Source organism: Orbicella franksi, chromosome 5, assembly GCF_964199315.1.
Source record: "Orbicella franksi chromosome 5, jaOrbFran1.1, whole genome shotgun sequence".
NCBI classification, from domain to species: domain Eukaryota; kingdom Metazoa; phylum Cnidaria; class Anthozoa; order Scleractinia; family Merulinidae; genus Orbicella; species Orbicella franksi.
In genome coordinates, this window is record NC_138149.1 from 2,819,609 (window position 1) to 2,837,565 (window position 17,957).

General features: G+C 38.0%; 1 protein-coding gene across 2 annotated transcripts; it reads left to right on the plus strand.

The window, feature by feature from the left end:
- The first annotated feature begins 1,881 nt into the window (after positions 1-1,881).
- On the plus strand, positions 1,882-17,246 carry LOC145486425 (activin receptor type-2A-like). Of its 2 annotated transcripts, none has more exons than XM_081465087.1 (6): positions 1,882-2,756; positions 8,624-8,959; positions 10,932-11,656; positions 14,397-14,535; positions 15,332-15,462; positions 16,414-17,246. In XM_081465087.1, exons 1-6 carry the CDS (start codon positions 2,678-2,680, stop codon positions 16,609-16,611), a joined length of 1,608 nt encoding a protein of 535 aa, XP_081321213.1. In that variant the 5' UTR covers positions 1,882-2,677; the 3' UTR covers positions 16,612-17,246. The 2 variants fall into 2 exon arrangements, with proteins under 2 accessions (XP_081321213.1, XP_081321214.1); XM_081465088.1 differs by lacking the exon at positions 1,882-2,756 and adding an exon at positions 5,414-5,724.
- The last annotated feature ends 711 nt before the right edge of the window (positions 17,247-17,957 follow it).

The window sequence follows — 17,957 nt, forward strand, 5'->3', positions numbered from 1 at the left end:
TTGTGATATTTTGATCCTTAATTACCAGTAAATGAAAAACCTTTTTCGATCAACATGTGCTGCTATAGCTCGTTTCGAAACGGGTTTTTATTTTATTCCGATTATAAGCTCCCTCGGATATAAGCCCCCTCAGATATGAGCCCATCTAAAAACCCTTACGAAGTTGTTAAGCCCAGGGCTTATAAGCGGCAGTTTACGGTATTACCGCTGAGGAAAACGTCTTGGATGCTTTAATTTCTCAAAATTCACAGGCAACATCTTTAATTCCCTCAGCTAAGAAGTAGGCCACTTACTATTATCTTCACAAACTATTTCTACTTCTCCATATGGTGCGTGCTTGTTAACTTTTGTTTGCTCCGCAGAACCAATAAGCCATATTGGCATTGATATTGAACAGGTGGCTCATGCGGGGAAATATCAATAATAAGAGATTGATGTCATTTGCATTTGAAGAGACTTCCCGCATTAGCTTCAATTACAAGCTAGTTCCAGTTCAATACCGGGAATACGAATATGGTCTATTCCCAACTATATCACGGAGTAAACGAGGTTGGAATTTCTCTGACTAAATATTCGAAATTCACCTGGCCTACGAGCAGCGAAATTCACCTGTTTTATTATATCTGTATCAAGACAATGTCCGCTTTCGAATCACGGTGCATATCGTCTGTTTACTAAATCCGAGAGAACAAGCCTTTTAATTTTGTTTAAAAGTGATTGCCTCTCCGATATTTGCATATCTCTAATGTGTATGCAAGGCGACTGTATATCCTCAGCCTCGACTCCAGACCATCCTAACCTGGCCGTAAGAGATCTGGACAGAATTACCCAACATTCTCTAGGGTAGATGTAGTGATGTAGTGTTGTACGATGGATTCTGTGTAACTTGTGCTCACGCCGAAACCAGTAAAGTACTTGCGGGATTTTAGGATATTTATATTTTTTTCCAGTGGTTGATTTTTCCATTTAACAGTCCTCGAACTTGTCAAATGAATAAACAGACAACCAATAAGAAAATACAAAAAAAATAATAATAAAAATCCTCAGCACTTTAAAAGATTGATGTGTCTTGATGCCGACTGAATGAAATATTTCATCTGGTTTGGCGTTTAATCCATTAAATCGCCTTCTGCGTGCGGAACAACTTGAGTTAAAAAGATTTTTCGGATCGGTTTTCTGACTTCAATTTTTCCATTGTACAGTTTTACCGTGTTAATTCTTTCAGCGCGTGTTTCTTTTGTGATATACATTTGTGGTGCCAAGTTTCAAGAACACTGCTTCAATATTCCTAGAGATATCGTTTATTCAGTATTTTACCATTTTTGGTTGCAAACAATATGACGTCATCACTGATCTAATTTGCATAATAGAAAAACGTCAATATTTCTAAAACGAAAAAAGATATTTCAAAAAGAAAAACGTCATTCTTCTGTATTTTGAAGGGCCTTTCAAATAAGCAAAAAATATTTTTCGTGTCATATACGCTTTAAATCGTGTGTTTGGCTAATAAGTGTGTCCGGTTTCCTGGATTGTCGCCCCGGCTATTCCTGTTCATAACTAAGTTACATCCACGGGAGATAGTTATACAACTAGTTTCTCTTCAGAATAACCAGCTCTAATTAAGGTGGAGTTAGGTTACGAGGTAGAGTCGCCGGTTAGAAATATCAACTCTGGGGCTGAGCAAAATGTGTTAAGTGGCGTTAACCTGATATACATGCATAGGAATCTAAGTTAACAATGGCCATGGCTTAATTACTGTAAGCACTTAGTTGCGTTTTATGTGGAGTAACTAATGTGGCGAACCAATGCTAGGGTACAGGAGGGTTTATGGTTAGCAATGAGTAATTTTTTTAATTTGATTGTACTATATTTCATGTTCTCCAATTAGTTAACTTTCATTTGTACCTAGATTAAGACACTGTTACTTCAGAACATCGGTGTTTTTACCATGTTTACAGGGGACCACTTTCACGAGTATGTTTTCGAAACGTTAAAACTCTAGAGACATTTCCACTGATGGAAACCTATACATGTGCGCTGAAGCTGTTAAGGGGGTGTTGTAATAATTTGCTCATGCGCAAGGCCTAAACTTAAAACGTTTCGTCAATCTTGTTCGCAGAGGCCTCCGGGAGAAATCAGAAGGTGAGCCAGCCTTAATCACAGCTGTCACACTCTCTCTTTTCGCATTTTCGGAAACCGTTATTGAGCTAGGCTCCCACACGTAAAAGCCACAAAGTTGGAATTTCGTAGTCATTTACCCTCAGAACCATCGAAAGGACAGCTTTTTTATACAAAACGAGAGGTGGAACTTTCAGAAACACTGTCAGAACGTTTTTGTTCAAAAAAGACGTGGCCCGGACCTTAAAGCCTATTGCGATTAGATCTAGATGGTATCACGTGGATGAGTGACGGATGGCATTCCTTTGTCCTGTCATCTGGTACTAATGCGCATGCATTTAGCTGGTTTTCATCTTGAAACAAGCAAATCTTGCAGGTCGTTCTATACGAGGTATGGAAGCCTAACAGTCTGATCTATATGACGCTGGGTGACCCTTCGGGCAGCATTCTGCTCGCGATTACCTGCTGTGAGGAGAAAGTGGTTCATTTTCTAGACACCAGGTTACAGCCTAGTGCTTATTTCTAAGAGCAGGTAGCTGAAGAAGTAGTTCGCCAACATATGTCTTTTAGAGATGGTCCACTGGCAAGCCCTTTAGAGAAGAATTGGGTGCCATTTCGAGTGAGGTCGTTGTACAAGGGTGAGTGTTTGTAAAGGAAATAAGAAGTTGAAATCTAATGTTGCCCAATTTCTTAATGAATTGCTCTGTGAGAAATATTTATGCACACTGACTAGAGACGGTCACGAGAAAGATATTGTAAACGACTTTCCTAACCGAATAACAAATCTGTAAGTTCCGGTCGGAGACGTAGTAGCGTGATCCAGTCATATCTTTCCATAAGTCGTCTAATAGAATTATTTTTAGGATAATACAAATGATTTCCGACTTTTCGAAGTGTTGATTAAATTTAGCGTGTCAACGTATTAGCAGATGACAATTCCGAAAGAAACATAACGTCATCGTTGCCTAGTTCCTGTACGGCGGCTTTCTCCTAGGTCTTCGCGGTCAGATTGATTTCGGTGACGTATCCCAGACGAACGCCACTCTTTTCGCCCCGGACCACGTGACCCAAAATGATTGACCGCGGCAAAATACATTGAGGCAGGCAAGCGTCATCGGTCTGGTCCCGCACGAATCACACTCTCTTGCCTACTCAAAAATAAGCGCTGTGGCTTGAAATGTTTGGTTAGCCTGTTAGTAAAGAACCAAATTCTTCAAAGAAAGGTTTAGTTATTGTTGAATTGCATTTTTTTTAATTAACTCATGACCTGCGAGGCAGTCGCCACCCAGTGGTTCCGGTAACATCCCCTTCATAGTTCGGAATCCGTCACATCAGCTTGACGTCTCAGTCAGCAACGTGCGTGCTAAGGAGCATGTATGTTTTATATAAAAGACTTTTTATAATCCACTTCATGAAGGCTGGCACGTAAATAGGGCTTAGGCTCTTAATTGCCCCTAGATTAAATGATTTACGGTCATTAAATATTTGACCCAAATAAAGCCGGATTTGAAAAAATCTTAGAGACCGCACAGTGCGTTTACGGCAATCAATTTTTTCTTGCAATAGAACTATATGAAGCGAATATGACATCTAACGAGTCTGGCTCTCATGCCGATCAATAGCCCAGTGTTTACAAGAGCAACCTAGAAAACAACGGCTGGACTATCTATATAAAAAAAAATGTTTATTTTTTTTTACTGGCGACGCCTTCGCATTGAATGAACGCCGCACGCCGTCAACAGACTGACGCAATACCCTGAAGTGTAAACGGACCCTTGATGTCTGATCATCGAAAGTTCTCTCTCCTATTTCGCTTATTACATTGCCTAATCCCATCAAATAAATATACAAATAAATTGGATAAAAAAATTCTAAATAGCAAAACGAAAATAGCCCGGCCTTTGAGAAGAAGTACGGGCTTACATATACCAAAAGAAAGTGGATTACAATTCATCAAATTTATGATTTTGTCAGAACATGATGATAAGAAATCAGAATTAACATTTTGTTTCAATTTTGAACCACTTTCAGTCATTTTTTTTCCTTTTAAGTTCACATTTCTTTGCCTTTGCCACTTCTTCGTCAGTTGCAAGTTTATAGCTTCAAGACATACCAAGAGAAAGTGAGGGGAAACTGACACACGATATATCACTGCTAGGGAGCTGCCTCTGTGTGTAAAGAACTTTTTCGTGAAATGCCGAATGCCTTTCACACCGAGATCCCTAGCTGTTTCTCGTCGAAAACTCCCTGGAATAAGCCAAGGAAATTTTTGAATTCTACCAAGCCAAAGAAAGGAAGCCAAGGAAATTTTTAAATTCTATTTTGCAACCTAATTTGATAACGAAAGAGTTCTATCAGTTAACGTTCTCAAGACTAGTGCCCGGTTGCTATAGTGCTCGAGAAAATATATTTAGGCGTGGCTTGTACTCAAAGCCTATTTTGCCAAATTGCCTGTGTCTTCACTCCGGCAGACCCAGTCACGCGAAAATCTAACCCCTGCAAAGCAAATCTCTCGCCTCAGGGCAAGACACGCTGTAGGTTGCGGTATGACTTGAGATACAGTTTGCGGCTTTAGATTGCGGCTCTTCGCTTGAGGCAAAGAGAGAGATTAACAGAGTTGCGGTAATACAATTTGCACGTCTTCCACACAGCAGAAATCATCACATTAGATATTTTAGAGGTGCCAGACATCGAGGAGATAAACAAGGGGTTCCATAAGCATTGCACATTATGAAGTCAATCATTTTTTTTGGTTCCAATACAAGACCTGCTAAGTAACGAGCCATTTGAATATCTCTTGGCTCCAGGCTTTTTGTTCTTGCTTGAGTAACAGGTGGAGCCTGGAACGGAGAGTCAAAATGCGGCTGACAATTTCTGAATGATTTCCACTCTCGATTCATTTATTTTTTAGCGCTCTTTTAAAATTCTCGAGGCAATTTTTCTGTTAAAATATTAGAACGAAAATTTACAATATAACATTGTAAATTAAGTTTCTGGCTTCTTTCATTAACAGTTTTATATGACTCCGTTTCGTAACAAGATTTCTGTTGATTGATAAAATCCGGATCGATCTCGCGCCAAATTTTACAGAGCACGTTTCCATTTCGGTCAAATGTAAATAAAGGAAGAATAATGTATTACCCTTTACAGCTGAATCGCATAATTGCTTCCGTAGTCGTTTGACGACGAATTTGGGATATTTGAGGCAAGAGCTACTGTGGTTAAAGAATGCGTGATCGCTAGGCTCTAGCGAAATCTATCGACCGTAATTTTTACGCGCCCTTTTGAGAAACCATAGTCGGCGTTTCTCAAACAGTTAGTTATTACCCAATCTGACCAATCTCGTAGTGAGAGTTAAATCAAATGTCACTCAACTGTATTCCGTAATTAACGCTGTACAAGCGAATGACCAATGATGTGCATAAGAAACCAGCTAATGGCAACACGTGATTAAAGCTGTCAATCAAAGCGCCACAAGAAGTGCATACGGGGTTTTTGGTTTCTCCACGCTAAAAGATAGTTTCGGGCCGAGAGAGTTATGTGGAGCTATGAGTGTTGGCGATTTTGTAGCGTTTTTGGTGTCGTCGTTGGCTGTTTGCTGCTTAGGTAGGTAAAGAGGGTTTCTAAAGGGATTGCGTTAAGTCCTACATTGTCAGATTAAATCTGATTTGGAATGCTAAGTTTGCTAAACGTCCCTGATATATGAGCGGTCGAACAGAAATCTATGCCTTTTTGTCCACAAGGACACATCTCTGAAATGTTATCCCAGTTCTTAGTAGATCATAACTGCACACTCACTGGCCGTCAGTTAAGGTAAATACATGCGCCTCCAGGGTTCTGTTTGCTGTTTTGGACTCTCGGAGTGGAAAATTTAGTCTCGTACAAGCTTTGTTTTGGTGTACTGACTAGAGTGTAGTCCTTCGTGACACGCTTTGGAAATGACCAAGTTCCCAGTTGTTTACATGTTTCACAAATGATACGATCTTCTTATTGAATGCATGTCTTCCTCTTCCCAGCTAAATAATTTTTCTTTTTAATTAAGGAATGATTTACAAAAGTTTTGAATAGTTTTAAATATGTAGAAACATGTGTTTCTCTGAAGTACGGGCCAAACTAGGGGTTAAATGTTGTGACGAGTGTTTGACATCTATGTACAGGGAAACTTCAATTAAATTCGCTAGCCTGCGAGGTTTTTAATGGTTTTCAATCGCACCCGATTATGTCTCATTTTTCGTTAAATCCTCGTCTTAACTTAGCTATTTAACAGGTCTGTGTATCTTTTTTAAAGCCCCAAGTTTCAACTAGTAAAATAGTAATTCCCCGTGTATTCGAATCGAAGGTCACTGTTAATGAATTCAGAAAACAAAAGTTGTGAGCGGTGGTTTTACATCACGTCCGGCCTTTTAAAAGATAAATTGTATTCTTTTGCGAGACGTGATGAAAGTTTGGTTGGTCTAGTTCCATCGCACCAATTTCTAATAAAAAGTGATTGTAGATTTTGTTTGTTTTTCAAAATTCGCGTTGATTCTCATAAACAATTGCTCGTATGAATTTGGTTCTATTTTAATATCGTGTTTATTTCCACCAACAAGCTGAGCAACCATTTATAAAACCACATGTAAATAAGTACATTATGCTAGATTTTTCGACAACAATTGCTTGGTTTCCTGTTAAACGAGTTGTCCGGTAAACGTGACTTTCTCTAAAGTTGGTGGAGCGGTAAGTTATAGCAGTTAACAATATTGACTTAAGAATAAAACGAAATGCGCCTTTCGTTACATGAGATTTTACAAGGTTCGCGTGTTGTTCCTCAGAGTTTGTCTTAATTTGCTAGATACGGAAAATGTTGACCGATTGTGCCCTCGACACAAGTCGCAATGTTTAATAACTAAAACCTTTTAGTTACAGTTGCATACATGTGTTAGTCCGCATACATGTGGAGTCTACTTTACCACGGTTTTAAATTTCGATCGTACTGTTTTCGACTCCTAAAAACAGGTCTTCAGTACCACGTCAGGAGTTCTACACATGTCAACTTTCTCTATAGCTATTGGTAATCCCAGCTATATACTTATTATTGCGGTTTAAACTAAACATGCGATGATGTTTTAAGAAGATATCGCTCACGCGAAAGATTGAGAAGGGCAGGTTTTCTGACCCCTGTTTAGTGCTCTGTGTACACACCTTTAAATAGCTAAGGTGTGGAGTAAAAAAACATTCAGCAATATAAAGATAGCTTTAGATGGAATGTGAGCGCTGTATTGAGCGTGGAACTTTGTAGTGTTTTGAACATATAACAGAAATACGCGAGTCATTATTTTCCTCAAAATTTAACGTTCTTTTCCTTGTAATGATTATTGTTAATTATACTTCGAAAGGACTAAACTTACCATTGCTAATATTACTGCACATTTTCGTGGATGTTATTCATTTTTTCTGAATATGAAAAATGATATACTTGTATGGACAGTAAACTGATGCAACATTGCATTGTTCAAACATGGCTTTACTGACGTATGGATCCAAGTTGTAAATAGCCCCGAAATAAACAAACTGCAGATACTTTTGAGCAATTCAACAGTCACAAAAACTCTTCAAGCAGTAACCTATTAATAGAATTCACAACGGTACGTAATAAATAAAATAAATCAGATAGGTCTTATGTGTAGCTTATGTTGTGCAATACGTGTTGTGCTCTCTTAAGCCTATTACATAACATTTTGTAGTGCTGGTTTTTTTTTTTTTTTTTTTCATTGTTTCATGTATCATTATTTACCATTATTTTCCTTTTTGTTAGTGCTCTATTTAAATGAAATAAATATAATAAATATTAGAAGAAAACAAATCTTTAAATTCCAGTAGACCTTTTTAGCTTGGGTGGTTTGTTACCCCATTTCAGACCATGTGATGATACTCTTGAGAAGTCCTGCTCTCAATTTTTCAATTAGTGGCATGTATGTGAATGAATAATTTTTAGATGGATAAAAGAACAAATTTCATGAGAGAATATCATGTGGTCTGTGATGGCAAAACAAACCGCCCAAGCTGAAAATGTATATACTGGAATACTGGACTGAAAAATTTATAACAGATTACATTTCAATTGATTCTTTCTTTTTGTAATATAAAGTAAGTAAGTAAATGAGTAACACTTTGTTGAAGTGACTGACTCTTAGTTACATAGAGCTACTTTACAGGTCTAGTCACGACATAAATAAGAAATAAAATAAATTACAATGAATAGAGTGGTTTTCAAATGAGTGTCGTAAAATCAAAATCAAACCGATTACTTGGCAATTAGACTATTAAGCCAATCTCAAACTGTACTTTTAACCAAAACCAAAGTAATTGACTGATTACTTTCAACACTCAAATTAAAACTGCTCTAATATTAAAAATGCATAATTACTGTTAGGACTGTAGTAATTACTAACAGTTATTGGTAAGACTGTCACAAATTCAAGCCTCATCTGTTTTTGTTTTGTTTTGTTTTTGTTTTTTTCAGTACTATCCACTAGTGGCTCATCAGTCGCCCCTCAAGTATGTCGCCTGTGTAACTCCACAAGAGGAGAGGCTTGTAATTCGGTGAATGCAACATGCGGTGTACATCAGAAATACTGTTATGCATTCTGGACTAATGACAGCAATGGAGTGGTGGTATCAAACGCAGGCTGTTGGGATCAAAATGACGACTGTGAGACATCATCTTGTGTGGGAAGGAAAGTTAACAAGAAAAACAAGGCATTTTTCTGCTGTTGCAATGCAAGCTTTTGTAATCTTGAGTTGAGTGTGGCAACCACTGAGTCTCCGATTGATGCCACAGCACCAACTCGTGATCCAGGTAAGTGTTTCTTAGACTTCATTTATCTACTTATAGATGTATTGATTTGTATAAAAGTCTGCATATGAGCCAAGAAGCCCATCAGGCCGCAGCATATCCCAGTTTCTGTAGCATGAAGTGAATAGGAGTATTTCTTATACCCCCTGGATAAGGTGCTAGTCCATGATCATCGCAGGGTTACCCCCAGCATTAAATTCGCCGGTACCCATTTATACACCTGGGCGGAGAGAGGCACTGTTAGAGAGTAAAGGGTCTTGCCCAAGAACACAATGTCCCCAGCCAGGGCTCAAACCTGGACGGCTCGATCTAGAGACGAGTGCACTCACCATGAGGCCACAGTACCTCTTGTATTTACATGTATTTGCACAAAGAAGCAAAAATAGTGGTAAAATTGTAGAGCGTAATTAGTCAGGCCACGTTTGTTGTATTTCATTTCATTTCGTTTAAACCATTGTACTAGGGAAATGGATGGACTCTTATCTAAATTGGACAGTGTTTTGGCAGTGTCATGTTACCATTATCAAGTCATGGATAATAGAATAAGTTGTCCAAGAATATGTCAGATTGTTGTAGCTAAGGCACTAAGGTGTCTTCATTTGTACCTATTTGGTTTTGCATGGTAATAATTATTAACAATAATTATTAGACTACAAGCCCAAGTTTTCCAGGAGCAGGTAGTCATTGAGGTGCAGCCGAGTTGGCCATGGCATGTAGGAAACTGGGGAGAATAGTTTAATAATTCAGTATAAATTTACCATTGATAGTCTCTGCATAAAGAAATTATTGATTTATTGTGTTACTTCAGGCAATTCAAAGGGTCTCAAACATTACGCTAGAATCTAGTGCAATGTTGCTTGTTGTGAAAAAATCACATTTACTGTGATTTTCAGTTGAGTAAGGCATGACAGAAGTTTGGTGACAAAGTTTTAGCCTTAAGATTAAAGTGTTGTCACAGGCAACTTACATTGCTTCCATAGCCCATTGCAAAAACGTGAGAGGACTAGGAAAGAGTATGGTTGTTTTCCATTTGTTTGAAAAACTAAGATATTCAAATGAAAGATCGACTAAATTTGAGAGTCTTAAGCAAGAACAGAAGTATTTAGAGCAGGAAAATGGCAAAATCATAGCTCTTCAATTATCACCTAAAATATAGAGTTTGTATGGATTGGGTACTGACAGGCCACAAAATTGTAAGGGTTTGTATAGAATTTTGCCACTTTTGCAAGGCTCCCAAACTTGACTGGGTAGCTTTTCATTCAGTAGCATTTCAGTTGAACTGTTTAGATTTTCAATCTAATCAAGATAAGAAACTCGTCCCAGTCCTCTCACGATTTTGCAATGGGCTATTGGTAACAATATCGACAGCCGTGCACCGCCTACAATTCCATGCGCTTGCTGTTAATGACATCAAAGCCCGACAAGTTGCCACTGGAAACGGAGCCAGTTGCCTGTGACAACAACATAATATGTTGAAACCTGGTGACCAAGCTTTCGTAAAGGAGTAAAGGATGTGTAAAACTGTTTTCTTTCAGCAGATAGAAAACAGTTAATCAAGCCAACCAAATTCAGGGATTCACAGTAGACTATGCTAAATTTATACCAATTTTAGCTACATGTATGCAGAGATGCGAACCTGAAAAACTTTGTATTGGCGCAAATGTGTGTGACTCATTTTATTCACAGTTGATAATCGTCCAATAGGCCAATTCCGATATATTAAAATTCTAACTTGGCTCCAAGGCTTAGGGGACTAAAACAAAAGAAATAATTATTCATCCCTAATCCTGGATGTGATTGCTTTTGTTTTATTCCCCTAAGCTTCAGAGCCAAGTTAGAATTTTAATATATCGGAATTGTCCTATTTTACTGCTATTTTTTCTGCATGTGCAAATTTGTTAATAAGGAGGATTGATTGATTTTTATTCATTTAATTTTTATTGAGTAAGTTTTTTTTTTATTTTATCTACTGCAGCTGTGACTAGCACCAGTTCAACAACCAGAGATCCCCCAACAACAACTAAAAACAAGACAATACATACCTTGTTGTACTCAGTGGTGCCAATATTTGGACTGGCTGTTGTTCTGGTGTTTGGCTTTTTTATGTACCATAGACATAAAACTACATTTCCAACTCGTGTCAGTCGTGAAGAAGAACCGCTACACACAATACCTCCATCGCCAGAACTTAGTGTTAGACCCATTCAATTAGTCGAAGTTATTTCCCAGGGACAGTTTGGTACGGTATGGAAGGCAAACTATCTAGAAGATGAAGTTGCAGTTAAAGTTTTTCCTATTTCCCACAAATCAGCGTGGGTCTGTGAGAAGGACATCTACACATCTTGCAACATGAAGCACGAAAACATTCTTAAATTTGTCGGAGTAGAGAAACACACTGATGGTTTGTATTCTGAACTGTGGTTGATAACAGAGTACCAAGAGAATGGTTCGCTGGCCGATTACCTGAAGAGCCACGTACTAAACTGGCCACAGCTGTGTGGTATGGCTGGAAGCATGGCCAGTGGTCTTTCGTACCTGCACACTGAAATACCTGGGGCTTTCTTTAAACCAGTCGTAGCACACAGAGATTTCAAAAGTAAAAACATCCTTGTCAAGAAAGACCTTAGCTGTTGCTTGTCTGACTTTGGCCTAGCGATGACATTTCAATCAGGCGGGGATCCTGGAGAGACACATGGCCAGGTGCAGTATACACTGTAACTTCTTAACATCTTAAGAACTTTGCCATTATATAACTGGGTAGTGTTGGGAATTAATTGAGATTTCATAATGGCCTGTTCCCTGTATGAGATGGCCTGAAGGGAATCTGTAGTTGTATTCATCAAAACAAATCTCCAGTCCAAGATGACAAATACAACTACCATGATTCCCTGCAGGTGCATCTTGTAGAGGAAATTGGCATGGGAAATCTGATTGACCCAACCAATTCAGCATGATTATAATAGGAAAATTCTTGTTCCTAATGCTAGCATGGATCAGCTGCCAAGTTTGTTTTGTGAGTTGAGTTTCACTTTGAGTCGATTGTTCTAGCTACAAGCCCTGTTTTTATATGGCTGTTCAGCTTTCATACAGTTTTACTATTTCTGGTCACTTGAAATAGATCTGAAAAATGTCATTACAGCCATGGTGGAAAAATAATCAGAATGGACTTCTCTATATACATGTAAGGTTGGATGTGCTTAATTCAACAAGAATGGGCCTATGCACAATGGTAGCAGCAATATTTTCCAGCTTACATCATTATTTCACTCAGATTTAACTTTCTACAGAAGGGTCATTTTAAGCCAAACGAGTGACTCAGAAATGTTACCTACGGTTGGATTGCATGTGAGAGGAAAAAATGTTGTTAAAATGGAGAGAATCAATAAAGGAAGTGATCTATGAAAAGAAGACAGGGTCACTGGTATGGCAATCTTTAGTTGTATCTATTTCTTCGTGTGCTTTTGGCACATGGTGTGCAGCACCACTTAGAGATAACCGAGCATCGTTGTATTTGTAACACCAGACCTTAACATGAGGAAAATTGCTTGCACGTTTTCAGTAACACATTAGGTAGCATGACATTGTGACATGTGTTACATGTTCAGTAAAGATGGAAGGTAACAAAAGGTACAAACCACCTTAAAGCCCTTACCGGGATATCAAGGATCATTTGAACCCTCGGTTATAAAAAGTCAAAAGATATCTTAGTTCATTATCTGAAGTGATCCATTTGTTTGATACATCATTCCGGGCTTTTGGCATATTGTACTGTAGGAATAGATATCAGTGTCTAGCACTTCTTTGGCTAGTTGCATGGTATTGTTGTCTCAACGCTTGAGCAAAGCCTGTCACGTCATCACTGAATTTGCATCTTTCAGACAGTGTGGCCATATTTTAATCACATTCGTCTAACATTGTCAACTGGTGATCTTTTTTTATTAAATTCACTTTTCTGCCGCAACGCATACATGTGTTTACTTATTCAAAGTGGCGATTATGCAAAATTGTCTTAGGATTTCAAAATTTTCATTAGATTTTGAGTCAAATTTAAGAATTTTGCAAAATTTGAAGTAGGGCTACAACTGTCTTTTTAAGGAAAATCATCAATTGCTAATGAGACTTTATGGCTGAGAGATCTTGTAGACACTTTAGCAGTTTGTACTGTTTGACTTCTGCTTAATACTGCATGTACCACCTTCAGTGGAGGGTGCCACTCATTCAAGGTCATAGTCATTCAAACACCACATTTTTTAGATCATGTAAGTAAATGTGTCTTCTAATTACATACTTATATTCCAACACCAAAGGTGTCTTCGAGAGACATTCTCACAGGCTGGCAATAAATTGTCAAGGAGACAACCATATTACATGTAATTATGCTTTAATGGCAGTAGTTGACAGACTGACAAATTTCAAGAAGGTTCTTAGACATTTCAATATACCCACATGTTTATTTTGGTAATCAAATAAAAACAAAATTGCCTCAAATAGGGGGCATGTCTGCCTTATAAGAAATGGGAAAATGATTAAAGCTGTTACCTAATTTTCCAAACAAAAAATTTCCAAACATTACAGCATTCACCGGTGTGCACATATTAATATTATCTGATAATTAGTGTAAATTCTTTTAGTTTACACCAATATCTCCTGTTTGTGTAGCATGTTTTGTTTTGTTTCTATTGCAGTGAAGACATTTTGCACATACTCTGCACATAGGTCTGAGTGTAAGGAATTTTACAAATGTAATTTTAAAGTGATTGCGTCCCATGAGATTAAAAAGAACACAACAAACAGTTTTTAGTCAATATTCACAGGTGCGTGCCATTCTGGCAGGATAGATCAGTTGGAATGCTTGCTAATATCGTTTTGAAATTGTTATTTCAATGTTATTGAAAGAACTGTAAAACCACTGGCATTAGGTCTGAAATGTTGTACATCCACAAATGGCAATTCTCTGATGGACTAAAAACAAGATTTCCAGATTATTGATTCATTGAAGAGAAAATCTACATTTTGTTCTGGCTTTGTAAAGTGATAACTTTTGAAAAATAGTTTCAAGCTACATTATAAATTAATGCTAACTGTGAGTTTTGAAGTCAAATATTGACAACATTTTGGAAACCAAATCATTATTCACTGCACATAACAGGTTCTGTGGAATCTACATGTAAATCACTAAAGATTTTAGTAACAAAAACGTGAAAAACGTGAAATGACCAAATTCTTTGGAGCTGAGTATTATTACTCTCATTGGGCATCAAACTTGTGACTTTTTCATTACAAAAACTGTAATTGCCGTGTTTGCCCCCCACCCCCCTCCTCCCCCAAGAAAGATGGCATCAGAAACAGTTGAAAAAATATATTGCTATAGGACCTTACTAATGAATCTGAATAGAGCAAATTTGGTAAGAAATTAATCAGAAGTGTTGTTTGCCTTTAGGTGGGTACAAGACGTTACATGGCACCTGAAGTGCTTGAAGGAGCCATCAGCTTCACACGAGAATCATTTCTGCACATTGATGTATATGCATTTGCCCTTGTTCTCTGGGAATTGGCCTCAAGATGTTCTGCTGCTGATGGTGAGTTTGTCCAAAACTGCAGATTATGTACATGACGGTATAAATGTGGGAGACATATCCAGTGGGCTAATACATGTAGTTAGTGCATTGGACAAGGAGTGTGTTAGTGCAGGCGTGGATCTAGGATAAATGGTGACTGATTTCCAAAACAACGAGTGCCTTCTAGGGGGGTCCAGGGCCATGCTCTCCTAGGAAATGTTCTGGATTTTTTTTTCCTTCAAGTCCCCTTTTGGGGTTTCTGGGTATACTGTAATTCTGAAAATCTGGCTGATTTCCGTAAAACGGTGGAAATCAGTGTGGATCCAATCATGTAGTGTGTACATCAGACAATTAAGGTCTTAGTACTGGCTCAGGAGTCATGATGTTGGGCTTTCGGGTTTTGTTTGTTTCGTTTTGCTCTTTTTTTTTTTTTTTCTCTTTTTTTGTTCTTACTCTCGACTAAGACACATACATGTATAACTCTTTGGTTGTTCCCCTACTCCCTGAAACCAAGAAAGTACTATTAAAACTGTTTGACGTGAAATTGGAAGTTGGAAGTTGGAAGTTGGGGTTAAGAATATACATGTAATCTTAAATGAAAGTACAACATGCATATCATGTGTGTAAGTTGGCACTGATGGGGTTGGGGGGGGGGGGGGAGTGAAGCTGTTAATGGTGATAGATTAAGTGGTAGAGAGGCTAATTGGGTGAGCATTTGCAATATGAATAACCTCCATTGGCCTAGACTGGCAATTCTCACTGTTAGCTGTGAATCAAGCATCAAAATGAAGACAACATACAACCTTTCTTTCCTCAGGCCCAGTGGATGAATACAGGTTGCCATTTGAAGAAGAAGTAGGATCTCATCCATCGTTAGAGGACATGCAACAGGCTGTAGTACACAAAAAGATCAGGCCAAAGTTTAGACCAGACTGGTTTGTACACACGGTAAGATATACTATTACATAAACTCCTTATTCGTAACCTCTTGGTGCTACAGAGAGGAAAGAGGCTGGTAATTGTGGCATTGGCTCTGTTAGCCTGGTATTCCACCACAGTCCCCTCCTCCTGTCACTGGCTGGATTTGTTCTTGGTAGTCCTGAGTTCAACTTGGTAGTAATATGCTTTGTAAATTATGAACTGGTCTACACTCCCATCCTCTACCACTGGCTGGATTTGTTCTTCGTAGTCCTTAGCTAAACTCTGTAGCTACACTATGAAGATAGTAAATTAGTCGGAATTTGCTACATGTCTACCGTTACTCTGATCTGTCTTAAGTGACGATTCAATTGAAAGGTATTTAGTTGTACATGCATGGTGTTTCATGTGATGTTGTTTTCATGCTGTACAGGGTGAATTTTTCTTTGAATGGTTTGGATGAAACCTTAGAGTGTGACTGAAATAAAAGTTGCCAAGCTGTTCTTTTCTACTTATTGCAGTAGGTCACTATTTATTCAAATGAACGTCATTCAAGTCATTTTTCATTTGGTTTTCTGGTCATTATGCTGTATAAGGTGGAGGTTACTTTACATTACATGTGGCAGTGGACAAAACCCTAGTGTGTAACAGTTCAATAAATGAACAAAAGAAAGCTAAATACAGAGGTACACAATGTACGTTAGTGCATGTACAGGGCAGGAAAAAATTTTGAAATCCCCATGGGTCAGTAAATTTCAGTTTTCGCTTGCCTCCACTTTAATAAATATTGTGATTAGAGAAGGAATATGAACAAAGTATGCTTGGATTTTTAACTAATCCATGATTTCAACTCACTGTTTTGCTAATGTTGCAGTCTTAATTTTGGAGTACCAGTAAGTTCAAAATTTTCTCGCCCCACCAATCAGACCTGTTTTTTTTTCAGCTCTGATGTATGTTTATCACTCTGTATTTATTACACAGGGTATGGCCGGTTTGGTTCAAACAATTGAGGAGTGTTGGGATCAAGATGCAGAGGCAAGGTTGACTGCACAGTGTGTTGCAGAACGAGTTGATCAGTTCTACTCACTTTCAAATTGTGGATCAGAACATTCTCCTGTTGTGACGACAGTGGTAAACAACACCAACATTTCTCCATCCTCAAAAGAGTCTACAATATAAACACAAGTGAATATTGCAATCCAAAGCTTGTGTAGTGACCGGACAATCTGACCTGATTGCCGCACAGTCGGGAGCTCAAGGTCATGCAGATTGTCAAGCGAAATTTGTGTATGAAGCAGCAAATGGACACAAGACAAGGCAATATGCTTCTACGTTTTTTATCCAAGGAAAGGGCACTGTGTGTCTTTCACTGATCAGTGAATGTGTCCTGGTAACAACTTTTATAAAAGTTCAAATTTATGTTCATCCTGATCAGTTTCGCAGTTGTTTTGCATGAAGCTGTCTTGGCACAGTTTCTTTTGCAATGCAAATGCGAAGTGAAATTGATGGGAGTCAAGTGCAGAAATTAAAAACTTCCACATATCCAAGCACTCTGTGCTATAAACATGGTGTATGATTTAGGTTTCAAAATCACCTTCTCAGTTAAAACAGGTACTTATTACTGTTGTACTGTACTTTTACCATTGTTATTTACTTACCATATGTAGATACATTTATTTTATTTACCCCAAGTGTTATATTTATCACTTTAAACGTAGATGATCCTAATGATCTATACTCGGTGATATGGATGGTACTCTCAGTGAAGTGCATGTGGTATTCAAAGAGCCAAGGGGCAGAACAGCTTTCATTTACCAGGGTTTATGTTACATTGTAGGTATGTATCCCCACTATGTGACCATAAATGAAAGCTATTGAGCAGTACTTTCATTGGTACTGTTTGTTTTTCCTTTTTTTTATTTTTAATATTTTGCGGGAAAAAAGTAATTATTTTTAACCTTGAACACTCTTGGGAATGAGAGAATGAAATGGACAATCTGGAATTCATGTCGTATCCTGACACTGTAGTTTAGACATTGACCTGTTGCTGTGATATCTGCTGTTGTTTTGAGGGTTGAAGGCATTCATGGTCTTTCCACTCAAATAATCTGATTTGCTACTATTTAAAGGCAGAAATTGCTGCACTAATTAAGCCAGAACAGTTTATCTCTAACAGTTTCTCCCAGTACTGAATGGTAGTGAGAGAATGAATACCGTCGCCTAACAGATTATCTTCCTCTGTATATTCATAATATATTGTCCATAATCAAGAAAAAAATTTCAACTGTATCTATTCAAGACATTATTCTCAAGCTATTTGTGATAGTAGGTCTGTAATACAACATTAATTAACGTGACCAGGAAAGGGTGTGCTCTTTCCTTTTTTCCAGCAATGTACTCCATAATCAAGTGTACAGACATGAGAACGACCTCTTTTAATCTGTAAATAGTTTTAAGTATTTTTACTATTGCCACAATGTTGTCATATCTTACAATACGAACTTGATGTTCTTTCATACACATTT